General features: G+C 47.4%; 2 protein-coding genes across 10 annotated transcripts in view; one reads left to right on the plus strand and one right to left on the minus strand.

The window, feature by feature from the left end:
• The first annotated feature begins 8,198 nt into the window (after nucleotides 1-8,198).
• Nucleotides 8,199-16,789, plus strand: Dmap1 (DNA methyltransferase 1 associated protein 1). Of its 4 annotated transcripts, none has more exons than XM_038332625.2 (11): nucleotides 8,199-8,376; nucleotides 8,480-8,630; nucleotides 9,113-9,204; nucleotides 9,456-9,651; nucleotides 14,666-14,824; nucleotides 14,917-15,084; nucleotides 15,306-15,491; nucleotides 15,619-15,690; nucleotides 15,976-16,048; nucleotides 16,166-16,461; nucleotides 16,681-16,789. In XM_038332625.2, exons 2-11 carry the CDS (start codon nucleotides 8,526-8,528, stop codon nucleotides 16,738-16,740), a joined length of 1,407 nt encoding a protein of 468 aa, XP_038188553.1. In that variant the 5' UTR covers nucleotides 8,199-8,376; nucleotides 8,480-8,525; the 3' UTR covers nucleotides 16,741-16,789. The 4 variants fall into 4 exon arrangements, with proteins under 4 accessions (XP_038188553.1, XP_038188555.1, XP_038188554.1 ...); XM_038332627.2 differs by having other exon boundaries at nucleotides 8,521-8,630; XM_038332626.2 differs by having other exon boundaries at nucleotides 8,199-8,280.
• Nucleotides 16,790-17,138: 349 nt separating this feature from the next.
• The window catches only part of Eri3 (ERI1 exoribonuclease family member 3), a 130,003-nt gene continuing 121,235 nt past the window's right edge, over nucleotides 17,139-25,906 (minus strand). For all 6 annotated transcript variants that reach the window (XM_038332635.1, XM_038332633.1, XM_038332631.1 and 3 more), the window contains one exon: nucleotides 17,139-17,672. In XM_038332635.1, the coding sequence (XP_038188563.1) occupies nucleotides 17,590-17,672 (83 nt within the window). In that variant the 3' untranslated portion in view covers nucleotides 17,139-17,589. The remainder of the gene's footprint in view (nucleotides 17,673-25,906) is intronic.

Genomic DNA, 25,906 nt, shown 5'->3' on the forward strand with positions numbered 1-25,906 from the left:
CTGACTCATTCCTGAGACAGAACCCCGAGATCCAGCTATCAAAAGTCATTATTTGGGGTCTGAAGAGACGTTTCAGTGATAGAGAGCACTGACTGCTCTTCCAGAGGACCTGGGGTTGGTTTCCCAGCAACCACATGGCGGCTCACAATTGTTGTAATTTCAGTTCCTGGAAATCACCCCTTCACAGACATACATGCAGTCAAAACAGCGGTGCACATAAAATGAAAATAAATAAATTTGGGGGGCTGGAGAGATAGCTCAGAGGTTAAAAGCTCTGACTGCTCCTCCAGAGGTTCTGAGTTCAGTTCCCAGAAACTACCTGGTGGCTCACAACCATTTGTAATAAGATCTGGTCTGCAGACAGACATGCAGACAGAATACTGTATACGTAATAAATAAATCTTTTTCTTAAAAAAGAAAAATAAATAAATTTTAAAATTTCATAATTTGGCTAACATGTCCAATCAGAATTTACCAGTTCACCCTAGCACAGACATCCCACCCTTTACTTTCCCTCAGTCCTGTAGAAAACATCTGCCTGCTGCAGCTGCTGCCTTTGCAGGCCCTTCACCACCACCACCCCCAGAGTAAAAAAAAAAAAATCTCGCCAGGCAATAGTGGCGCAAGCCTTTAATCCCAGCACTCGGGAGGCACAGGCAGGTGGATCTCTATGAGTTTGAGACCAGCCTGGTCTACAAGAGCTAGCTCCAGGACAGGCTCTAAAGCTGCAGAGAAACTCTGTCTTGAAAAACCAAAAAAAAAAATCTCCTTTTGTGCTGAAAATTTGGTGTCTGTGTGTGTCCTGTGCAATTCTGAAGGGGCCACCCTCCCTTACACTAAAAGCTTTGCCCCACAAGGGATCACGGCGATCCATACCAGAAGACTGAGTTGGGGGCTGAGGTGTTGCTCAGAGGAAAGGCTGCTCACCCCACATCCACTGCACAGCTCGGTCTTTGTGCTGCCAAGTGCTTCGAATGTCAGCTCTATGGAGTTGGAGGCTGAAAGATCAGAAAGTCATCCTTGGCTACGAGGTAAGTTAGAGGTCATCCTGGCCTACATAAAACCCTGTGTCAAAAAAAAAAAAAAGAAAGAAAGAAAGAAAGAAAAAGAAAAGAAAAAAATTTTTTTTAAAAAAGAAAGGATTAAAGAAAAAGAAAATATCTAGTTGGTTGTGGGTGGCCCATACCCACAGCAACTGATCTCAGTACTAGGGAGGCAAAGGCAGGTGGATTTCTGTGAATTTGAGGCCAGCTTGTTCTCCATAGTGAGTCCCAGGACTCCAAAAAACAACAGCATATTAATAAGTAGCTAAACAAATAAACACATAAGAAAATGCAGCCTTGCCAATCCTCCTCCTCCTTCAAATTTATTTATTTTTATGTGCATTGTTGTTTTGCCTGTATGTATATCTGTGTGAGAGTGTAAGATATCGGAGTTACAGACAGTTGTGAGCTACCTTGTGGATAATGGCAATTGAATCTGTGTCCTTTAGAGGAGCAGCTGCTTTTAACCACTGAGCCATCTCTCCAGCCCCTGCAGTCTCCTTTCTCTTGAGACATTTCCTTAATGTGTTTGGTGGCAACATCTAAAGAAACAGCAATGTAACAGCCAAAAGCTAACAGCTGTCTGTGAACAGCCCGGGAGAGGTGAGTTTAGTTCCAAAGACAAGTCCTCAGTGGGAAAATCCGAGGCGACATGTTGTCCCATTAAGTGTTTATGTTGAACACACATTTCACCACCACCCCTTTCTGAGAGTGGATCCTTCTCATCTGAACCCCTGGGGAAGCTATTCAAAAACACAAGAATCAAACAGAAGAGCCAATTCCCCCCACAGACCCTATAAAGGCCCTAGAAGTGGGAGTTGGGAACGAGCGCCATCTAGTGGTGGACAAGAGAAAACATTTTTCTCGGTCTGAAACTCTTGGCATATCCTCAACAAAACCTACTGAGAAATCTTTTTTGTAGCTCCTATGGTGTGTATCAGGGGGCAATATCAAGTGAAGGAGCCTATTGTGCTTAAGTGAGAAACGGAAAAGGGAAAGTGGTCCTTGGCAGATTGGATATCAGCGCAATTCGTTTTGCTATACCAGCTTTAAAAAGCTATCATGCAACAAAAACAAAACAGAAGTCTTGGTCCATCACCTTTGGGGAAACGCCCTGAACTACAGAAAAATCTTTTTCTGGCCAAATTTCTCTGAAAGTCTCCAGCAGGTTCAGGAGTTTGGAAGGCCCTTTTGAGCTTTAAGATGTGGGCCTAGGGTCCAGACTTTGAAGTTTTGCTGCAGTGGGGTGGGCAGGACCTTTGACAGCATGGAAGGGGATCATATATGTATATATGTATGTATGTGTGTATATATGTATGTGTATATGTGTATATGTGTGTATGTATATGTGTATATGTGTATATGTATGTATATATATATGTATATATGTATATATGTATATATATTTCCTTCTTTTTTCCTTCCCTCCCTCCCTTCCTTCTCACTCCCTCTCTTCCTTCCTTCTTTCTTTCTTCCTTCCTTCCTTCCTTCCTCCCTTCATTCCTTCCTTCCTTCTTTCCTTCCGGATAGCCCAGGCTGGCCTTGAACTCACAATGATGCTGAAGACAACCCAAACTCCTCCTAATCCTCTGTCTTTTCTTTCTGAGTGCTGGGACCTCAGGCCCGCCGCTCCTGCCCTTTGTATCCTTTATAACCAGTCAATAGGCAGAGGTAAAGTTTTTCCCTGAGTTTTATGATCCATTTAAACCAGCTGTTAAACCCGAGGAGGGAACCGTGAGAACCCTTGATTAGATCTGGGTGACTGCAAGCGCAGAGGGTGACCTGAAGTGGGGGACTGAAGTCGGGTGGGACCCCCACCGAGCACTTCACATGTTGAACCTGTGCTAACCCCAAGTGGTTCACGGGGACTGAGTTGCAGGTTACCCGGTTAGGGTTTGGAGAGATGGAGAACTGGCTGTTTGCGTAAAGAGTCGCCATGCTGGTGTCTGAAGTGTTGTGAGTGAGAACAGTTGAGAGAGCCCTTGGGGAAGCATCTGTGTTGGGGCTCAGGTCCCGTAAAACTGTCTCAGAACAATTTACCCTTCTCATGGGAAGCACGTGGGATTAACAGACTGTGACAACGGGCTTTTATTTTTCCACAATATTTTAACTTTTATCTGTTAAAAGGCTTCCAAGACCAAAGAAAGCAACTCCGGGAAAGTAATTTATATAAAATTTTATTTGATCTGACACTTGATCTTTAAAGTTCAATGACTTTGAATGGGAAGACATATAGGGGAAGCCATACAATTTTATTATGGAAAACTGCAAACATATCAGACCTGGAGGGAATGGGATAATACGTCTCCTGGCCCTATCGCAGCTTCGACAGCGATCAGCATTCCGCTGCTCGACTTTCTACGCTATCTGCCCACCACCACTGTTAAATGTTTGCTGAAGGTTTGGTTTGGTGTATGAGACAGGGTCTCACTATAGAGAGCTGCCTATGCTGGAACTTGCTATATAGATGACACTGGTCTTGAATTCATAGAGATCCACCTGCCTCTACATCTGGGATTAAAGATATGTGCCACCATATCCGGAAAAAGTGTGCCTATCTCTGGAGTATGTGATGTTTTGTATTTGTGTATTTTGTACAACATTTCAATTAACTTAGACATCTACTTTTTTACACATTTTTTCTTTCTTTTTCAGACCAATGAGTTCATCTTTCTATTGAACAGGACAGGCTCCAAAGCTACACAGAGAAGCCCTGTCTTGATAAACAAACAAACAATATAGATTTAGTTAAAAAAAAAAAAGACCAAAGCCTATATCATGATTACACTCCTCAGATTCTTCTTTTTGCTTCTGCTTCTCAGCTGGGGCAGCACTGAGGACAGGGCATGACTGTCTACTTGCACAACTCCAGCAGCTGGAGCAGGTCCACCAGTGCCCGCATTGCAGATGAGGCTTCCAATGGTGACATAGACCAGGACTTTTGCAAACAAGCAAACCAAAAACGCTGGCCATTGACACCCTCTGCTTTAATGAGAGCATTGACCTTATCCTCTATGGGGTCACCCCATCACCGTACAGCAAGGGGTTGAGTAAGTAGGTACAGGCAAACGGGGAGACAGTTGCTGGGAGGGCCTCCTTATCCCAGTGTACTGAAGCTTTCTCGGGAGAACTGAGCACTGTGATGGCATCTTAGGAAAAGCCATTTATCATTTTTTATATTGGAAGACGTTTAAAAACTGTTTTCTCTAGCTCATTGGAATATGTATTATCATTACAAGATTATCACCTACAGCACCCACCCTGCAACACGAAAGTTCCTTACTTCCACCCATAAACTGAGAACCATTGACCAATGGTTCTGTGATGGCTAATACTGTCACTGCGATAGGGCCTAGCATCACCAAGGAGATAAGCCTCCAGGCGTGCCTGTGACAGGAACGAACCTAGTACACAGAATCTAAAATAAGGTACTGTTTCTGAGCACGAGACAATAAAGGCAGGTGTCAGGGTTCTGTCCGCATTGGTTTGGCAGCTGTTTTTGCTCACAGACGCCAGGCTACATTTCTGATATCCACCAGATCCCACCACAACAAGAACAAAATCAGTTTCATGGATTTTGATTATTGGGACAATTAAAAACAAGCATTTTTCTTCAGTCTGAGGATGGGTACAGGGTAAGTAATGTCTGGATAATTCTTGGTGATGATCTTTTTTTGGTTTTTCGAGACAGGTTTTCTCTGCAGCTTTTTTTTTTTTTTTTTTTTTTTTTTTTTTTTTTTTTTTTTTTTTTTTTGGTTTCTCGAGACAGAGTTTCTCTGTGGCTTTGGAGCCTGTCCTGGAACTAGCTCTTGTAGACCAGGCTGGCCTCGAACTCACAGAGATCCGCCTGCCTCTGCCTCCCGAGTGCTGGGATTAAAGGCGTGCGCCACCACCGCCTGGCTTCTTGGTAATGATCTTAACAAGAAAGAAGAAACGGAAAGGGGCTCAGTGGGAGGAATGCTTGCCTAGAAGGCATGAAGGTTTGGGTTCTACCCCAGCACTGCACAGCACCCTCCCGTGGTGGCACCTACCTGTCACCCCAGGTGTGTGTGAGGTGACGTTGGGAGGAGCAGAAACTAGGGCGAGTGAGCTGCTGGCCGGCATAGGCTGCCCAGGACTCTGTTCAAGAGAAGAGCAAGGGAAGACCCTTGGAATTCATCTTTGTCTTTGGTGAGGCTTTAATTTGCATCCTGTTTTGTGGTATGAAATCCAGCAGTCTTGTTTGTGGGGAAGAGGGACTCCTGATTTTGGCAGACTCTGGAATAGGTCCTTCCAGAGGATGGGACAACTGTCAAATTCTTCTCCATTGCATTTTTACATAAATAAGTCTCAAAGGATAATAACTGTTCCTTTTTCATTTAAAAATAGTTAATGTGGGCAGCTTTAATGTTTAGCCATTGAATGTGATGCCTCCTTTTAAGTTCTGAAAGAAAAAAATTCCTTCAGCCCATGGTCTCATTTTACCCAGTGATTTTTTTCTGTGTGTGTGTGTGTGTGTGTGTGTGTGTGTGTGTTTTCTCTGCTGCTACATAATACAATTATGTAGCTTTCAATTTTATTTTGTCAGTGTGATTAATTAGATTGATGGGTTTCCTAATACTGAACTATCCTTAAGGATCCGACATAAATTCTCTTTTTAGGTTTGTTCTTAGGCCCTTAATAGTTTTTGTTGCTATTGTGAATAGAATCTTATTTCCCATTACACTTTCTAATTGGCTATTGCTGGTATATAGGAAAGCTATTGATTTTTGTGCATTGATCTTGTATGTAGTCACCTTGTTGAATTCTCTTATTAGTGGTAATAGTTTGTCGATTGATTTTCTTAGGCTTTTCTATACCGGGGAAAGCAACGCCTGCAAACCTCAGCTTCCCTGCTCTGTGATGCCCCTGCCTCTGACAGCCCCCGTCTCTGATGGAATTATCAGAGCACCTGGTGCCATTTTGAGCAGTAGGGGTGGCGGAGGCCAGTCCTGCCTGCTCTCCAGCTCCAGCTGGAGGACGTGTGCTCTTTTCTCAGGACTTGTTGCCTTCTTGCTGTTTTATATCAGACAACAGCTGTTCCCCGTCTTGTTTTTTGGGAGATTTTTTTTCTATTATGTCATCACTGGGAGTTGAATAAATCAAGGCAGTCATTTTTTATGTATACTTTATACAATAATACATTGATCCATGCCGTGTGTGCATGTGTGTGTGTATGTTATTGGGAACTTTTTTTTTTATAATGATTGTACTGCCATTTTCCATTTATTTATTTTTTAATGATTTTATTTATTTATTATGTATACACCCGGCATGTATTAGACATCAGAAGAGGGCATCAGATCTCATTACAGATGGTTGTGAGCCACCATGTGGTTGCTGGGAATTGAACTCAGGACCTCTGAAAGAGCTCTTAACCTCTGAGCCGTCTTTCCAGCCCCGTTAGCAATGCACATCCTAGACAAATGTTCTGTCACCAAGATATATATACAGGGCTAATACATATTCTTTAATTTAAAAAATACTTATTTAATTTATTTGTGTATGTGGGTGCACATGTATTTGTTCTGTGGGTCTAGAACCCACATCCTAATGTTTCATAGCAAGCACATTTAACTTCTAAGACATCTCCTCCATCACTTAAATATTTTTGACTTATTTTTGTTTTACTGAGGATTGAGCCAAGGGCCTTGCCAACACTGGGCAGCACACACTATTGCTTTATCCCCACGCGTTTTTCACTGTTCTAAATTTTGAGGCATGGTCTCACTATGCTGCCCGGGCTGGTCTTGAGCTGGGTACCACAGCTAGAACACCTTCTGCCTCAGGCTCCCAATAACTCAGATTACAAGCCTGGGTCACGTGTGTGTGTGTGTGTGTGTGTGTGTGTGTGTGTGTGTGTGGTATGTTTTACCATGTAGCCCCAGTTTGCCTGGAACTCAGCCTCTGCAGTGCTAGGATTACAGCTGTGGCCCCTGTGTTAGGTTCTGATTTGAGTCTTAGTGATGACCCATCCTAGCATTGGTGGAGTATGTCCTCTTTAGATTTGTTGGGCTGCTCTTTTAATACACTGCTTAGTTTGGTTTGTTCACATTTATTTAGGTTCTTTCTTTCTTCCTTCCTTCCTTCCTTCCTTCCTTCCTTCCTTCCTTCTTTCCTTTCTTTCTTTCTTTCTTTCTTTCTTTCTTTCTTTCTTTCTTTCTTTCTTTTTTTGTTTTTTAGTTTTTCGAGACAGGGTTTCTCCATGTAACAGTCCTAGCTATCCTGGAACTAGCTCTTGTAGACCAGGCTGGCCTCAAACTCACAGAGATCTGCCTGCCTCTGCCTCCTAAGGGCTGGGATTAAAGGTGCACTTAGGAGTCTAAATTTTCAGTATCTTATGTGCTCTAAAAATTCATTTATTCCAGGTGGTGGTAGCTCACACCGTTAATCCCAGCACTCCAGGAGGGAGAGGCAGGTGAGTTTGAGGCCAGCCTGGTCTATAGAGCAAGTTCAGGACCTGGCTGTCCTGTCTTGAAAACCCAAAAACGAGTGAATAGTCTGTCAATTGTTAAGGAAGTTGAAGTACTACTACTTAAACTTCCTTGTCAAAACAAAACAAGGGCCTCAGGTTACTCCTAAATATTAACAAACTAAGCACATGTATTTGTGGGCTCAAGGAAAGAAGCCGGGCAGGAAGAGGGAGGCAGAGAGGGAGAGAGACAGATGGAGAGACAGGAAGAGACAGATGTACTTTCACTCTCTTGGAAGCTGGAGAAGCAAGTTTAACTCTGCTCTGAAAGCTTAGTACGGTGGCATTGCCTGGTATACAGAGGCACGTAATAAGCAGAGGCAATTACCATTATTAATCCAACAAGTTAAAAAAAAATAGTGTCTCAGACATTGTGCTAATGTTTTACATGGGTTATTGGTATTTCATTTAAGCAGGTACTGTTACAATTTCATTTTGTAAATGAAGTATTTTTTTTGGAACAGTTGTCTTTCCAATGTCTCTAAGCTTTTCTTTTCAGCCCAGGATACAACGGAGCAAGATAGGAGGTAAATGTTTCAGAAGCAAGCAACGTACGGACTCAACACTCGAGAGACTCAGTGAGCCCGGGGGCTTTCACCCTGGGTTGCCAGCCGGCTCCTTTTTGTTCAAGCACAGACCGGAAGTGTTTCTGACGGTCACGTTTCTACAACACACAGCCGGAAGTTTCTGTCCGTGTGTTCGCCGAGCGAGATAAACTGAGAAGTGGGTTGCCGCTGGAGTTCCCAGGTGTGGATCCCGGGGACTGATGAAGCAGGGAGGACGGGGCGACCATCAGGGACTCCCGCTCGGGGAGGCGGAGAACACAGGCGGAACCCAGGCCTGGTTTGTACCTTTCTCCTCGCGGCCTGCCTCTTCACCCTGCCCCCACTTGGAGCTGCAGTGACAGGGGCCCCGCCCCCTTGACGGTCGCAAGGTCTTTCTGCAGGTACTGACCCTTGATCTCGGGGGTGCTCCCCCATCTCTCAGGCGTGATGGCTACGGGCGCAGATGTACGGGACATTCTAGAACTCGGTGGTCCAGAGGGAGATGCAGCTTCTGGGACCATCAGCAAGAAGGATATCATCAACCCGGACAAGGTAGCGGGGGAACTTGAGAGCGTTAAGTGGGGGTGAAAGTGTTGGCGGAGGAATGGGAAGGGGTGAGAGCAGGAGAGAGCTGATGGAAGTGATAATTCCACCATCATCAAATGCACGATGGAAGAAGCGCTACCTTGGAACAAAAAACATGCCATCCTCAATATGATGCAGGAGATAGGACTTTGGGAGGTGGTGGGGACCAAGAGAGTCGGAAACCTCCAAGGGATGAGAAGACCAAGAGAGTGTGACACTTGTAAGTTGTTGGGAAGAGAGAGACCAAGACATCGTGACAGTCTTGTCACGTGTAAGGTGAGGAAAGGATGAGTCGGGAGGGGGTGTCTTGCTCAGACAGGGTACTCCCGTGCGTGGGTTACTATGACTTTAGTTCAGCATTGGTCTCTTTGGAGATTGTGCTGGGTAAAGGTTTTTCAGGTGAGGGTAGGTGTAGGCATCGTTTCTTCCCTTTTTTTTTTTCTCTCCAGAAAAAGTCCAAGAAATCCTCGGAGACGCTGACTTTCAAGAGGCCCGAGGGCATGCATCGGGAGGTCTATGCTTTGCTTTACTCTGACAAGAAGCAAGTATTGGGATTCCAGGTCCCCTGTGCATGATCCTAGCCCACATGGCATGTCCCTACTTCTCAGTCGACTCTTCCAGGCCTTTCCCCAGCTCTCACTCATTCCAAACCAGGGCTGCTCCTGCAGGGCAGCTCAGTGTCTTGCTCTAGGACATGACTTCTTTATTCAGGGGTGGTTGGGAACTTCTTGGACTTAGTGGTTCTTCACACACCTGATTCTAACCTTTCACTTACCTACCCTCCACTGCCAGGGATGCACCCCCACTATTGCCCAGTGACACTGGTCAGGGGTATCGCACAGTGAAGGCTAAATTGGGATCCAAGAAGGTTCGGCCGTGGAAGTGGATGCCGTTTACCAACCCAGCCCGCAAGGATGGCGCTCTGTTTTTCCACTGGCGGCGAGCAGCAGAGGAGGGCAAAGACTACCCTTTTGCCAGGTTCAATAAGGTGAGCTGCAAACACACACAAGCCGAGCCCGTCTGAGCCACTCGCATGAGTTTTCCAGTCTCCCAGGGTTGGCTCTCCAACGTGCTCAGTCCCAGCCATGGTTACCCACTCAGTCCTAGGCCAGGTGCTGTGGACTCTTCTACCCATTGGATTCTTTCCTTCTCCGGATCTGCTGTGGATCTCAGCGGAATGTTGCTCATCTTCAGAGCTGTGTCCTAGGTGTTTTGCTCCGGTGTATGTCTTCTCTGTTGTTCTATTTTAGCCTGTAACATCAGTTACTCTTCACAAGCTAACAGCCCCCTCCCAGAAGCTCTGATTTACCAGCATCCCTTTCCAAGTGTCCCGCAGGTCGCGCACATCAGCTGCACTCTCAATCCTTCCTCTATTCCCACTCAGTAAGCGGCACCATCTCCTCAGTCGCCTGTATAACAAACCTGAGGCTCATCCTGGGCTCAGCCTTTTCCTCATAGCTGTGAATAACAGGAGAAAGGAGGAGGGAGGAGAACGGTACACATGCACAGAAATCAGTGGAGTTCTTTCAGATAAGCACTGCCAATATGAAAGAACTGGAATTTGAATGGACAAGAAATGAGATAAACGGTGCAGTTATAGGTGAGGGAGAGGCCTACTTTTTATTTATTTTTTGATGTGCATGCACACGCCAGCCTACGGAAGCTTTTTCCCTGCTTTAACCACCTGGGCCCAAGGGATCAAACTCAGGTTGTCTGGTCTTCTGAGCCACCTTGCCAGCTCCAAGGCCTACGTTAGACAGGTTGGTCAGGGAGGTCCTCTCTGGAAGGGTGGCATTTGAACTAGGCCTCATGATGTGTCTCATCTCATGTGCTAATTCTGTTTCTATTACCAGTCACACCTCTGCTTGTGCTCTTCATCCTTTATAACTAAGATCAGTTATTATTTTTTTTTGGCCTAGATTATTTAGCCTTATTGAAAGCAGGGCCTTTTCCCGTCTCACCCAGCCACTGAGAGGAAGGGCTAGAATAGACTAGGATTGGATTGCCCATGGCTAAAGCACTGTACAGTGTGGTTCAGAACAGTCTAGAATTGGAGCTTAAAACCACATGGGGCTCAAACTCAGACTCATCTCAGCCCAGTGTATCTCACTGCACCTGGCCCCTCCTGGGAGCTCATAGGCTTTCTCAGACTGAGCACAGCTGAGCGTGACTCACACCTCCACTCCAGATCATTTCCTCCATCCCAGCAACGTCCTTAGGCCCCTCTGGCTGGAGAAGCTGGAAAAGAGGTCTCTGAGGAAGGGCTGGATGAGACAGACTGGTGTGAAGGCAAAAGGACTCTGTCTTTACTGCTTCAGCACATGAAGCCTAGACATTGAGAATAACAAGAAATCAAGTGTCTGTCCTTAAAAACTTCATGCTATTGAGAGGTAGAGGAAGATGAGGACAAGTTCAGAATGGTAGGAGATGAGCTATTGGGAGGGCTAGAAGGTTATGGGAGTTTTCTTGATGATGTCACTAGGTGGTGCCGTGATTTATTTTTTTCTCCCTTCATGCACATGGAACATGGTGAGGAAAAAACATCATACAGGAATGTATGGGTCCAGAGGCTCCTGCATCTAGGCCTATGGGACCCAATGGTGGAAGGAGAGAACAGACCCCCAAATATTATCCCCAAATATTGTCCCGTGACCTCCAAATATTCTCATCCTCACACACCTTAAAACAAAAATATAATTTAAAAATGAAAAAGAAGTCAGGCGGTGGTGGTGCAGCCTTTAACCCCAGCACCTGGGAGGCAGAGGTAGGAGGAGCTCTGTGAGTTCATGGCCAGCCTGGTCTGGTCTACAAAGCAAGTTCCAGGACAGCCAAGAATATCCTTGGATACACAGAGATATCCTTTCTCAAAACACCAATAAAGGGGCTGAAGAGATGACTCAGTGGTTAAGAGCACTGACTGCTCTTCCAGAGGACCCAGAGCACCCACATGGCAGCTTACAACTGTGTAACGCCAGTTCCAGGAAACCTGACACCTAAAGCAAAACACCAATGCACATAACATAAATAATTAAAAAACACCAATAAATAAATAAATAAAAGATAAGAATTTTAAAGGTTCCTGCATATTGGATGCTCTGGGAATTTCCACACTGATAAAGCTTTATATGGGGTGATGTAGGGGAGGTGTGGTGCAATTGGTCAACAGTGACCATGCCAGGTGGCCCTTGGCAAGGAGGCCTAAGAACTTGGCCTTCGCCCTCATGTCTTTGAGGAGCCACCACAGATTTTAAGAGTCGTCTCAGGATTGGATGAGTTCTGGACAGATCTGGTTGATGACAACAAGAGTTCAGTGGATTTGTGCTCTTCCTCTCTGTGGCTGCTTTGAGGGTCTCTCTCCCAGCGACTCTCCCTGCGCTCATGCTCAGGCCGGGCTCCAGGAGTCACTGATGTGCCATTCTCCTTGGTCTTAACTTATTGTTACTTGGGCCTGCAGCCTGTGCTTCTCTGCTTTAGTTTGGGCTCACGGCTTCCCCTCTGTCACTGCTGGAGCCGCTTCAGTCTCCGACTCTTCTTTCAGCCCAGTGTCTCCTCTGTTGCCAAATGTAGATGATATAAGAAACAGGACCATTTGAAAAATTATTTTATGTGTATGAGTGTTTTACCTGCATGTGTCTGTTCACCATATGGGTGCAGTGCCCGTGGAGGCCAGAAGAGGGAGTCGGATCCACGGGAACTGGAATTATAAATGATCATGAGTCACCATGTGGGCACTAGGCATGGAACCCAAGTCTAGAATGTTAGGACTTTTGATCTCTTTCAGCCTAGCTATATTGGATCTTGTCACCCTCCAGGTGGAGTCTAGGCTCCCAGAAGGGTGCACACCCTGTAGCAGCTGGTTCTGCTGCCGCATCAGACTCCTCAGCTCAGCCAGTTTCCCAGCCTGGTTCCTGAAGGCAGGCCCAACATTAGGGTGTTTGTTTGTTTGAACTCATGTTGTACCTGTGTTGTCCCATTCTCCTTCACTAGTTCACTTTTCCTTAACCTGAAGATTTAGCCTGGTAAGATGGTGCACACTTGTAATCCCAGCACTTGGGAGGTGGAGGCAGGAGGATCAGGGTTCAGTGTCATCCTCAAACTGAATTCAGGGCCAGCCTGGGTTATAAAAACAAACACTGCACAGGGATGGAGAGACAACTCAGTGATTAGGAGTACTTACTGCTCTTCCAGAGGACTGGAGTTTGGTTCCCAGGACCCAGAGTGGCTCATGGCCACCTCAAACTGCAGCTTCTTCTGAACATCCAGTGCTTTCGTCTGGTTTCCACAGGCACATAAAAACAACAGCAAAGTAAATAAGAAATAAAAAGAGTAGGCCTGGCTGGGCGGTGGTGGCGCAAGCCTTTAATCCCAGCACTTGGGAGACAGAGGCAGGCAGATATATGTGAGTATGAGGCCAGCCTGGTGTATATAGTGAGAACCAGGATAGCCAGGGCTACACAGAAACCTTGTCTAAAAAACAGACAAACAAAACAAAGGACTAGGCTTGATTTACCTCTGTTCTGAGTAGCTCTGTGCCCAGCTGTACCCAGGGTCACTTGTTTATATTTATCATCAGGTTTACCACATAGTACCCAAATTGTTTTTCTGTTCTATTCCCCTCCAGTTGAATTGCTGGCTTTGAGAGGTGTCCCCTGTGAGCACTGTTTCCATTCTTTTTGTTATTGTTTTGTTTTTTGGGACAGTGTTTCTCTGTGTAGCTTTGGAGCCTGTTCTGGAACTCGCCCTGTAGACCAGGTTGGCTTCGAATTCACAGAGATCTGTCTGCCTCTGCTTCCCAAGTGCTGGGATTAAAGGTGTGAGTCACCACCGCCCGGCCTGTTTCTATTCTTATTGTAGGTCAGTTGTGACAAGCCACACAGGTTGGCCCTATAAGTAGCATGGTGCAGGTCACATCTTGTTTGCAGATGGAGAATTGTTTGGAGGAGAACTGAAGGGAAGCCCAAGTAGGAAGGTGGTTTTGCTTCTCTGATGCAGGCCACTGATGGTGCTGTGCTAGTCTGAGTGGCTATGCCATGGAGACGGAGGGGAACTCTGGAGGTGAAGTCACAGATTAAGCAAAAAGTAGGAATTAAAAGATACTTTCCATTGCCAGGTGTGGTGGTACATGCCTGCAATCCAGTACGGGGGAGACTGAGGCTGGAGGACTGTTTTGAGTTAGAGCCAATCTGGCCTCCACAGAGAGTACTGGCCAGCCAAGACTACTTCCCAAGGCGGTGTCAACACACAACAGAAACATAGGCTGTCACCAGTCAACAGCACACCCAGGGTTCTGGCGCTGGCTGTTGTGGTTGAGGTCTGGACTGGAGATGTTTGAAGAGGGATGACTGCAGTATTGAGCGTGTTAGGTGGGACATGTGTGACCTCTGGTAGGAAGTGTCCAAGAGCAGCAGGAAAGAGCCTGGTGTATTTTTGAATTCAAAAGAAACTTCCTGATATAGCCCATCACTGACTCCTTCCTTGTTTCTGATCTACAGACCCAGCTTATGGTGATGCTGGTATATCTGAGAGAGAGACCTGGGGCAGGAGGAGGAATATGGGCCAGGAGAGAAAGGGGCATTGGCAGTAGGATTTCCTGGAGATGCCCAACTCTGAAGTGCTCTGGGATCAGCAAGTCCCGCTGTTACCACTGGGTGGCAGTAGTGCTTTAGACAAGTGGTGTATGGCCTAGGGGCGCTGGGCCTTTCTCTTGTCTGATGGGTGTTTGACTCCACAATTGACCCTTGAGTGCCACAGAAGTGCTTACAAGTCCGGCAGGAGCATGTGGTCCATTCCCAAAGATGTTAAGTTGTCTTGGAGTGAACCAGGCAGGCCACTGACCCAGAGCCTTCTAGGGAGGGGCCTCTGGCCAATCAGACTGGGTCTTTCCTTCCTACAGGCTGCCTCTACACAGGGGTTGGTAATAAACAAGAAGGGGTGTGGCCACATGGCCAGCCTGCTTGGACTTATGACAAAGGAATGTGGTCCCTATGTCTTTGTGCCAGTAGACGGTGCAGGTGCCTGTGTACTCAGAGCAGGAGTACCAACTCTATCTTCACGATGACGCATGGACTAAGGCAGAGACTGACCACCTCTTCGACCTCAGCCGCCGATTTGATCTGCGCTTTGTAGTTATCCATGATCGGTATGACCACCAGCAGTTCAAGGTGAGCTGGTGTGCACTTGCTGAGTGCCCAGCCCTCCTACCATCCCTTCCACGTGCTCCTCAGTGTTCATTCCCATGTGTTCTGATTCTCAGAAACGTTCTGTTGAGGATTTGAAAGAGAGGTACTACCATATTTGTGCCAAACTTGCCAACGTCAGGGCTGTGCCGGGCACAGATCTCAAAATACCAGTATTTGATGCTGGGCATGAGAGACGGCGGAAGGAACAGTTGGAGCGGCTTTATAACCGGACCCCAGAACAGGTTCATGACCTTTCCCCGTACCTGAAACCCTTTGCCTTCCCACCCTCCGTGGCTTCAACTCTCACCTCTAGGCTCCTCCACCTTCAGCCCATTCCCATGGTTCCCCTGTTCTTCCCTCCCTTACCTCTGGTTCCCTCATAGATAACTTGTGTCCTTCAGCTCCCTGGCTACCCTGGTTCCACACAGCCCCATACATGCCAAAGCATTTCTTGGTTTTGCAGGTGGCAGAGGAAGAGTACCTGCTACAGGAGCTTCGTAAGATCGAGGCCCGGAAAAAAGAGCGGGAAAAACGCAGCCAAGACCTGCAGAAGCTGATTACAGCAGCAGACACCACCGCAGAGCAGCGGCGCACAGAACGCAAGGCCCCCAAGAAAAAGCTACCCCAGAAGAAGGAGGCTGAGAAGCCGGTATGGAGGCTGACCTCCATATGGAGGTTATCTGGCACAGCTTCAAGTGGGCATTCTGAGAGTACGCCCAGTCAGTGGGTCCCTGGGCCACTCCCTGTGACACCTTAGGCTCTAACTCTTTCCCCAGGCTGTTCCTGAGACTGCAGGCATCAAGTTTCCAGATTTTAAGTCGGCAGGTGTCACACTGCGGAGCCAGCGCGTGAGTTACCTCCTCCAGTGTTTCTGCCCTGGGCTCCCAATGGCCTAATGCTACAGCTGCCAAGGCTAAAGGAATGGGAGGGGTCTATGAAAAGAGGTGGCCTTGCCACCATCTCATGACACGGCCAGGCCGAGGTTGCCTTTACTATTCTCCACTTCTCAACTTGTTCCGTTTTAGCCATAGCTACTTGCAGAGGTTACCTACCCATGAGCCTCACTGTTAAACCAACCCTCTTCTTCCTAAGCCTCATCAAGGGGTGTGGGACTTAGCTGACTGTCATTGCAGATGAAGCTGCCCAGCTCTGTGGGTCAGAAGAAGATCAAGGCGCTGGAACAGATGCTGCTGGAGCTTGGAGTGGGTGAGTGACTCCGAGCCTCATGGGATAGCTAGCTAGCTCCCTCTCCCAGGGGCTGTGCAAGGGAGGGCAGTTCATACTACAGGCCTTCAACCACAGTTGGCTTTGTCTTGCCTGCAGAGCTGAGCCCCACCCCCACAGAGGAGCTGGTGCATATGTTCAATGAGTTGCGGAGTGACCTGGTGTTACTCTACGAGCTCAAGCAGGCCTGTGCCAACTGTGAATACGAGCTACAGATGCTGCGGCACCGGCATGAGGCCCTGGCTCGGGCAGGAGTGCTGGGGGGCCCTGCCACACCAGCAGTGGGACCAACCCCAGCCTCTGCTGAGCCAGCAGTGTCTGAATCTGGACTTGGCCTTGACCCCACCAAGGACACCATCATTGATGTAGTGGGCGCACCCCTCACACCCAATTCGGTAAGAGCCTGGGCAGGCTTGGGGGAGCATGCCTTGGCTCTGTAAGAGAATGCATGTATGTACAGCCTTCAAGAGAATGGTTGCCAATGTGAGGGGAGAGGCTGAGGACAGGAGTAGGTTTAGGTTAACTATTGGGCCTCTTCTCTGAGAATGACAGGCACCATAAACCTTGAGTCACACCTCAGAGGCCACTAACCTCAACACTTTTTGTTTCTTCAGCGGAAACGACGGGAATCTGCCTCCAGCTCATCTTCTGTGAAGAAAGCCAAGAAACCATGAAGGGGCCACTAGGGTTGGGGGTATGGTGTAAACAGAGCTGTTACACTGACTGGCTGATTCTATTTCCTTACCTCCTCATATCCTTGGCTGGGGTGACAGGCTGATAGACTGATCACTACAATCAGTTCCTAAAGGCTTGCTTGCAATGCCCACATTCAGGCCCTTCACCATTTTCCTGTTGCCCACACTCCTCACCTGGACACCTGTGTTTGTATTTACATGGCCTTACACAGCAGGGGACTCAGCTAGCAGCAGTTTTGGCAGGTCCTTTGCCTCCTGCTCCCAGTCTATGCATCCTCAATGAAGGCATCAAAGGTACTGCAGTGTCAGCGGCTCTGTATGGAGATGGAGCCTGGAGCGACAGCCTCACACACAAGGATGGCTCCCACACACTAGGACCTTGTTTCCCCAACTTTATTCAGTGGCACGTTCACAGCAGGGATGGGGGTGGACACAAGGTGGGACCTGATCTGTCCTGGAGCCCTGGGGGCACCACACACCATGCACTATGGATGGGAGGGGGCACAGGGGGGACTCGGTGACCCCAGCAGAAGCCTGTGTACCAGGGAGAAGGCAGTGAGTACCTGGGTTCCCCCTAGCCCAGGGCCATAATGGCAGGGGCTAATACTGGGCAGAGACTGAGGAGTGGGAGGGGGTGGGGCACAAAGTGTCTGCTCCAGAGGGGCCAAGTGGCCATGCCCTCACCCAGGGCACAAGCCCATAGGGCAGCTGGGGGACACTCTGGGCGCAGAGTTGTGCCACTCTCCCTTTTCCCTCTGGTGAGGGAGAGGAGGATTCTGGTTTGGGCCAAGCAGCTACCCTGTCCTGCCCCATCCCGTCCTCTGCCAATCAGAAGGGCTTTGATGTCTGCTTGAAGATGAAACCTCGGTAAGCCAGTGTCTTCATGATGTTGGCAATGTTCTTGCAGTCATCTAGAGAGAAGAGAAGACATTTAGACAGGGCCAGACTCAGGAGCCAAGGGCTTAAGGAGGACATTGGCTCTGGTGGCAACATCTCTAGCTTTGGGTTGGGCTTGGTGATACTGGGCCTACAGGAAGCCTGGACTCAATGCTTCTCAGTCCCATAATTCATGCTGGAAATTGGCCGCTGTGTCCTATCCCAGCCCCAGCGGTGATGTATGGGCGCCGTCGCAGTAAGAAAAAGGCAGAGTAAATGTGTAATTTCTCCCTTGACGGCCCCTGGCCGCTGGGCGATTCTTCTTGTTGCTGCCGCGTGGGGACGGCCTGTCCGCCACACTCCGTCTTCCCGCCACCCGCCTTGATGTCTCCATTTCATTACTGTGCGGCCATTCATCACACCCACGGCCAGGGTGACTTTGTGGCACTTGTATGTGTGGGGGGGACTGTGGTCCAGGCCATACTCAACCAATGACAAGACACAAGACTTGGCTTGGCTGTGCCAGAATCCTGGGAAACACCTGTTCTGGATCTCTGTGTCCATGTACCTCCAGACAGGCTGGGAAGGCCCTGGTTCATGTGCTGTCAGCCCTACCAGACACCCACGAGTCAACCTACAACCTGCCTGTCCCAGGAGGCTGGCTGCTGGCCACCTTTTGGGATCTTGTGTCTGCTCAAATACCAGGTTAAACAGCCTGTATGTGTCAGACCCTACCAGTTTCTCTGGTACTGGCCTCTGAAAAACTCCATGCTGTAAGCTAATGTGGTAGCCTGGAGGCTATAGGGACTCTAGGGACTTGGCCAGGACAGGACTTGCTCCATTTCTAGATACATGAAGGAGCTTGACCTAAAAAACATTGATTCTCAAGCTCTGGGTCATGACCCCTCTGGGGTTACATATCAGATACCCTGCATATCAGATATTTACATTATGATTCATAACAGCAAAATTACTATGAAAAGAACTATGAAGTAGCAACTTAATAATTTTATGGTTGGGGGTCACCACAACATGAGGAACTGTACTAAAGGGTTGCAGTGTTAGGAAGGTTGAGAACCCCTGCAACAGAGGATGTCTAGTACAGAAACCACCCATCTACCTGTTTTTGTTGTTCAGCCTTCCAGAGCAGTCCCCAACTGTCTCCTTTGATTTCTCTCCCACCTCCGTTCCTTAGCCATGGGTCATAGCTATGGCCTCAGCCACTACCCTGTCCTCATTAGACGGATGCTGTGTGCAGAAGTACCACACACTGATGGCATAATCAAATGAGGGGTGCTGGTGAGGTCAGGAGGGCTCTGAATCTTTTCCTTCCATTGGGCCTCTGTTTGCCCTCACCCAAGACTGCAGCCTACGGGACCCCTGTACCCTCTGAGCTAAGAGTCTCATTAATCAAGGGCTGAGGGCAGGCCAATCAGATGGGATCCTGTCTTAGAAGAATTCAGTATGTATATACCTGCAGTGGACAGAAGTGTGGAGGTGATACCCTGTTTTCCCTAGGGACTCAGGAAGCCAAGAGGACTGATCTGCTCCGAGGCAGAATGGGGAGAAGACGGATGGGTGGGTAGTGGCGGCCATGGCAACTCCAGACATGACCCATCCCTGTGGTTTATGGGCCGGACACGCGCCCCGCTCAGCTGAGGCCCTGTCATTTGTCTCCCTTAGTGAGTACGCCAGTACTGTGGGGGTAGAGGGTAGAGGGAGGGGTTATGATAGAAGCTAGGCAGCTGACAGGAAGAGGACAGGAGGGACCTGGAGAGTTATGGTGGGGCCAGATGCCGTGAGCATGGTGAGAGTTGGGGGAACCTGGGATAGAGGCATATTCTTCCCAAACAAACCCAGTCCTGCTAGAGTACCTCAAATCTTTCCTGTCTTCAGCACTCTGGAGACCATGGCCGCTGTGCATATTAAGAATAAGTCCCCTCGTTATCTGCAATTACCCAGCGGCCACACACCTCATTTCTTCTAGCAGAAAAGAAAATTAGTTTTCTATTGACTTCATCTGGTTCCTCCCTCATTGCTGGACAAATCACTCAATCTGCCTCCCCTGGCCCAAGTAAATGTCCTAGCCTAGCCCCCCAGGCCACCAGTGAGCAAATGCTGATTTACCTGTGCAGGGAGGTGGCTGCATATCTCAGTCAGTCTTGACCTCTCCCCATGCCATGCACCCAAATCATGAACTCTGGATGCTCCTGAAGGCCGCCCTCCCCAACCAGGGCTTCTCTCAAGTCCCACTACAAACTCAAATGCTCCCAACAGTTCTCTCCAGATAAACAGATAAAACACCCCAAACACAGGATATTCTCCCAAGTTTCCTCTTCCTCCTCAGGCATCCTCAAATCAGCAAACGGCACTGTATGCAGTCCATTCAAAACTCCCGAGAGGTCAACACCTTACTCACTGGCCAGATTTCACTAGGCATGAAACCTGTGGATTTGGTTTCCTTATGCTGTAATCCAGTGGTTCTCAACTTGTGGGTCTTGACTAACAGAAAGCATATTTCTGATGATATTGGGAAATGAGACACTGCTCAGTAGCAAAATAGCAATAAAAATAATTTTATGACTGGGGTGTCACTACACCATGAGGAACTGTATTAAAGAGTCTCAGCATTAGGAAGGTTGAGGACCACTGCTAATCAATGCTTCCACTTTCCAGCAACCAGTCACCTCTAAGTCCACATCCTATAATTCTGTTTAAACAGTCTAGCCTGTCCCTCAGATCCACTCTCTTGTAGCCAACATGGTCTTTTTTCACACAAATCTTATGTCCTTCCCTCTTTAAATTCCTTCATACTTCCTGTCTTTTTTTTTTTTTTTTTTTTTTTTTTTTTTTTTTTTTTTGAGATAGGCTCTCACAATGTAGCGCTGGGTGGCCTGGAACTCAAGAGATCTGTTTCTGCCTCTCAGTGCTTGGGAGTAAAGGTGTGCACTAGCATGCTTGATTAAAGTCTACAGATACATACACATGTATTTTAACTGTGGGAATTGGTTCTCTCCTTCTGAGTGGGTCTTAGAGATCAAACTCAGGTCAGATGGTGACAGGCATCTCTCTCATCCTGCACGTTCCCCCTTTCCTTAAATAGTTTCTGGGGCTTAAACCTAGGGCTGTGAACGTGCAAGGCAAGCACTCTACCACAGGAACTCAAAGTTTCTATAGATGAGGATAACCTTGACCTTGAACTCTTGGTCCTCCTGCTTCTACCTCTTGAGTGCTACAGTTACAGGTATGTGTCATCATGCCTAGCTCTCAGCCTCTTTTTTTACTTTTTGACACAGGGCCTCATTAAGTCACCAAGGGAGGCTTGAATTCACTCAGTAGCCTGGCAGTTCTTGAACCACAATCTTCCTGCTTCAGTTTCACTGTAGCTGGGACTACAGGTCAGTGTGACAAGGCCTGGCAAATCTTTAATGTAACTCAAAGTCTTGGCAAAAACTGATCCCTGTTGGGCTGAATGGTGGTAGCGTACACCTTTAGTCCCAGCACACAGGAGGCAAAGGCAGATGGATCTCTGTGAGTTCGAAGCCAGCCTGGTCTACAAGAGCTAGTTCCAGAACAGGCTCCAAAGCTACAGAGAAACCCTGTCTCGAACCCCCATTCAAAACAAAACAAAACAAAACAAAACAAAACCCCCTGATCTCTGCTGCTTTCTGGCCTCACCCCTGTAAACTGCCCCCAGATTTCTACACTACAACCTCAAGGAGCAGCTACTATTTCTGGAAATGTCAAAGCAAGGTGTCATACAAACCATTACAGTCTGGAATTTCTGCAAATGCTTTGTTTTTCTAGCCCAGGCTCCTCCACTAGGGGTGGTAACAGTCACAGCACCACAGTTAACACTGAACAAGGTGCAACCTCCTGCATCTTTTCCTAGCTTTTTTTGTTTTTGTTTTGTTTTTTGTTTTCCAAGACAGGGTTTCTCTGTAGTTTTGGAGCCTGTCCTGGAACTAGCTCTTGTAGACCAGGCTGGCCTCAAACTCACAGAGATTTGCCTGCCTCTTCCTCCTAAGTGCTGGGATTAAAGGTATGTGCCACCATCGCCCAGATTTGCCTAGCTTCTTTATGTGGTATGCCGGCGTGCTGGTGAGCTGATGACCCAATGGTGATTGTGTATGGCTCAGATGGCAGACTGGCTGGGACACATGATGAAACTAATGTCCTTCACTACGTAGAGTCACTTATGGTCTATTTATGGCAGATCCTGAGGTCTAATTGTGGTGACTGATTTACTATTATGGAGACCCAAAGGGATGAGGAAAAACTGCCCCAGGTCACCATCCAAGTAGGCAGTTACAGACTGCAAGGCCAGGGTTCTTCCCCCAACCTGTCAAGTTTCTTTGTTGTTGTTCCTTGTATATAGGGGTGTATTCAGAGGATAATTTGTGTGGTCATTTCTCTCTTTGCAACATGCGTGTTCCTGGGAATAGGGAAGGGAGAGATAGATTTGAAGCTCTGAGACCATTTGGGGTAGCTGGCAGCTCTGCCTTTTCAGCACCTCTTGCAGAGCTAATCTGGCCAGTTCAAGGGTGCCGTGACATGGGACGATAGGGCACTGTTAAGCCGGGCGGTGGTGGCGCACGCCTTTAATCCCAGCACTCGGGAGGCAGAGGCAGGCGGATCTCTGAGTTCGAGGCCAGCCTGGTCTACAAGAGCTAGTTCCAGGACAGGTTCTAGAAACTACAGAGAAACCCTGTCTCGAAAAACCAAAAACAAAAAACAAAAAAGATAGGGCACTGTTGTGTCCATAATGGAGGCCGTTAAGCATAGGTCTTTACTTTTAAGTTCTAGAAAGCTAGCGACATCAGCTTGAGACCTTTTTTAAAAAGGAAATTCATATTCTCAGAGTTAGAAATATTTTTATATCGACAAGACTAGAATGGAAGAGTAGCAGCTATACAAATCCTTAGAAGGGTGGGTAGGGGAAACACCTAGCAAGGAAGGCTAAGTCTATTAGATGCCCCCAGAGTCATTAGAGCTGCTTGGTAAAGCAGCTGCTACTGAGATGGCACTACATGCTTGTTGGTTACACTGGCATGGGAACTCAAGAGTAGAGGACAGTAAATTAGAACAGGCCAGAAAGTCCACCAAGGGTTTCATTCATGTGCTCACTTCGTCCAGCGAGCGCCAATCCATTCTGTGTGCTACGCGTACATGGGCCATACTGGGTCTGAGGATAGCCAAGATTAGCATCCTGTACTTGCAGAGCTCAAAGACAGCCCCGTAAGAGGTGTAATGCTATGAACAAAAGAGGCATAGAAAAGCTACCTGCTTCTTTCTGATGCTCAGGAGTGGGTTCCTGGTAGAACAAAGGTTGGAGGGAGCTGGTCTAGAACATTAGGATTAAGGTGAAGAGTCAATACAGACACAGGACTGGAAGTGATCTGTGGAGTGTCAACATGGGTCTCACCAAGTGAATGGGGTGGCTGTCTTACTGAGGCAGTGACAAGTTACGACTGGGGTCTAGCTGAACTGATAAAGTTCAGGGTTTGGTGAGAGGCCTTCTCTCAAACAGTAAGGTGGAGAATGATTGATGCACCCAGTATCAAGCTCACACATCTATACCCCCCAACCCACAAAACAAAGGCACCCATATTTTCAGCTATATTTTATTACTATCATTATTACTTGTTTTTTTAAGATTTATTTTTATTTTATGTGTATGGATATTTTGCCTTCATGCATGTCTGTGTAGCACATGCCTGCAGTGCCTGTGGAGGCCAGAGGATTCCCCTGGAACTGGAGTTACAGTTATGGGTGCTGGGAACTGAACCCAGGTCCTTTGGAAGAGCAGCCAGGGCTTTTAATAGCCGAGAGCTATCTTCCCAGCCCATTATTTTTTTTTTTTTTTTTTTGAGCAGGGTCTCACTGTGTAGATTAGGCTGGCCTTGTTCTTACAGAGAGCCACCTGTGTCTACCTCCTGAGTGTTGGGATTAAAGGCTGCATCATCACCCCCGCTTTAGCTATACTTTCTATTTAGCTATTTAATCTATCTGGAATTTTGTGTGTGGTAGGCAATAGCTCCAACTTTATTCTTTTCCTGATGTAGAACAACAGTGTAGTCCTATCAACAAGGACTAAACTGTCCTTTCTTTTTGTGCCCTTCTAAAATGACCACTCTATCCTATCTGCATAGTATTGGAACCAGTAAAGAGAATAAACATAAACTGACCAAAGGGTAAATCAAACTGGGGAATCAGGGTGGGCAACCGCTATTATTAACGAGCTAAGAGGTAGTGTGGTTAAAGGAGCATGCAGACAGATGCCAAGGCCACCACTGTAGCCTCAGCCTCCTATCTTTATCGTCACCTTGTCTGCTGAGGGATGGGGCCTGAGCCTGTGCAGCAGAGGTCAGCAACGCCTAGGCACAGGGATGGGCAGACCTGCAAGGAATAGGACCTGTGCGTGACAAGGGACCACAAGAAGACCTTGTGCCAACCAACATCTACCTGGACATCCAACAGCAATAATGTTCTGAGCAAAAGAGCTGTGGGTTAACCCCAGGCCAATATCAAAGGACTGCCAGACTAATGCTGTCCCAGCTCAACATGGGACATGCACTGAACACTGCTTGTCTTCTCAAGTTGAAATCTGACTGCTCCTCTACATGTTGAGACGGGGTTTCTCTATGTAGTCTTAGCTGTCCTGGAACTCTCTCTGTAGACCATGCTGGCCTTGAACTCACAGGAGACCCTCCTGCCTTGGCTCCTGAGTGCTGAGACTAAAGGCATGCACCACCATGCTGTCTGCTCTGCATTTTTATTCACTAGGTTTGGCAATTCTATGATGGGGCCAGCAGAGCATTCAGCGCCCTAAGTAGCTCTGGCGGCCAAGGTAGTGAACTTAGAATTTAAACAGTAGAGAACCCTATCTAGTCTCAGACTCTGAATCTGGTCCAAAGTCAGCTACTTAATAACTAAACTTAAGCAAGCTCCCAAATTTTAACTTTTCTGTGTTTTTGGTTTCTTGTCTAAAATGGGAAGAATAATTATAGCAACTACTTCTCTCAAAAGATTATGTTTATCTTTTAAGATGCAATGAATTATCTGTTAAGTGTTCACAATAATGTCTGTGTTAGTTATTAGTTATTCTAATTCCTAATATTGTTAATTCAAAAATGAATATCCTGACACTCATTCTACATCCCTTGGACCAGCCTTGGCCTACAGTCCCCTGTGGCCACCTTGGCCAGCATGACACTCTTCCAGACATCCATCCACTCTCCTCCCACTCAGCACTCACAGCTCCCAACCCTCCCCTAGATAGGGTCCTTATGGCCTCGACTCTAAAGTGACCCCTTCTTTCAGCCCCTCCCTGTATCCCCTCCACCCCACAGAGGTGCCACAGGGCTGATGGTGAAGGATGATGGTGGTTCCACAATAAGGGGAAAAGGCAATTTCATCTTGATTAGCAGGCGATTTCTCTCTCTGTAATAAGCGTGCTCCAAATAATTAGCGTGTTTTACGTAATAATGAAATTACAGAAATGCAGTCCACTTATTCAAACAACTCACCATTACCATATTTTTAAATATTAGACTTAATTAGAGTTTATCACTTCAGAGAAGTATGCGGACCGAAGATGTTTTTAAAAAAATCCTCATAAAGTGTTTATTAAGCGCTGGTAAAGCTAGGATAATGATGTGTTTGGAAATTAAGGCAATCAAACACTTACCGCCGCTCCTGGAGGCCGGGCATGGAAATGAGGCCATTACACGCCCATTACCCGCCAGCTCACAGCCACTGGGGGGGTGGGGGGAGAATGTGCCTGGCCGAGAGGGCATGGTGCCCGAAAATGCCTCTGCCAACCTCCCAGAGATGCCTGACCAGTAAGCACAGATGAGCTACTGCCACTTACACTAAGTTTAGTTGTCAGAAGCCCAACTCAGACTTGGCCAAGCAAATGACTGGATTGATCCCAAATGCCAAAGAAGACAACTATGATCTGACCAACTCTGATCCAGATTCCCAGGCCTGGCAGGATATATCAACTCATTCAAACCCAATGCAAAATGGAGACGGAAGCCAGGTCAAGCAGCCAGAGAGGTCAGTGAGAGGAGGAGGAGCTGGATCCCATTTGCTGGCTGTGGTCTTGGTGAGAAAGCAGCAGGCCTAGACCAAGGGATCACTTCCAAGTCTAGGCCACACAAGAAGGGGTCACTAGAGGTGGGAGAAAGCTGATGAACTGGGTTTGTATCTAAAGACCTGAAACCAGAGCCTGGGTTGGGGAAAGCAAGTACAAGGATGGTAGAGA

This window comes from Arvicola amphibius, chromosome 6, assembly GCF_903992535.2.
Source record: "Arvicola amphibius chromosome 6, mArvAmp1.2, whole genome shotgun sequence".
In the NCBI taxonomy this organism is placed as follows: Eukaryota; Metazoa; Chordata; class Mammalia; order Rodentia; family Cricetidae; genus Arvicola; species Arvicola amphibius.

Bases quoted from the DNA above. Each gene is read 5' to 3' on its own strand.
- Dmap1 (XM_038332625.2), top strand. From the start codon at position 8,526: ATGGCTACGGGCGCAGATGTACGGGACATTCTAGAACTCGGTGGTCCA. The intron at 8,631-9,112 runs GTAGCGGGGGAA...TTTTCTCTCCAG, and splicing joins ATATCATCAACCCGGACAAG to AAAAAGTCCAAGAAATCCTC. The intron at 16,462-16,680 runs GTAAGAGCCTGG...TTGTTTCTTCAG, and splicing joins CACCCCTCACACCCAATTCG to CGGAAACGACGGGAATCTGC.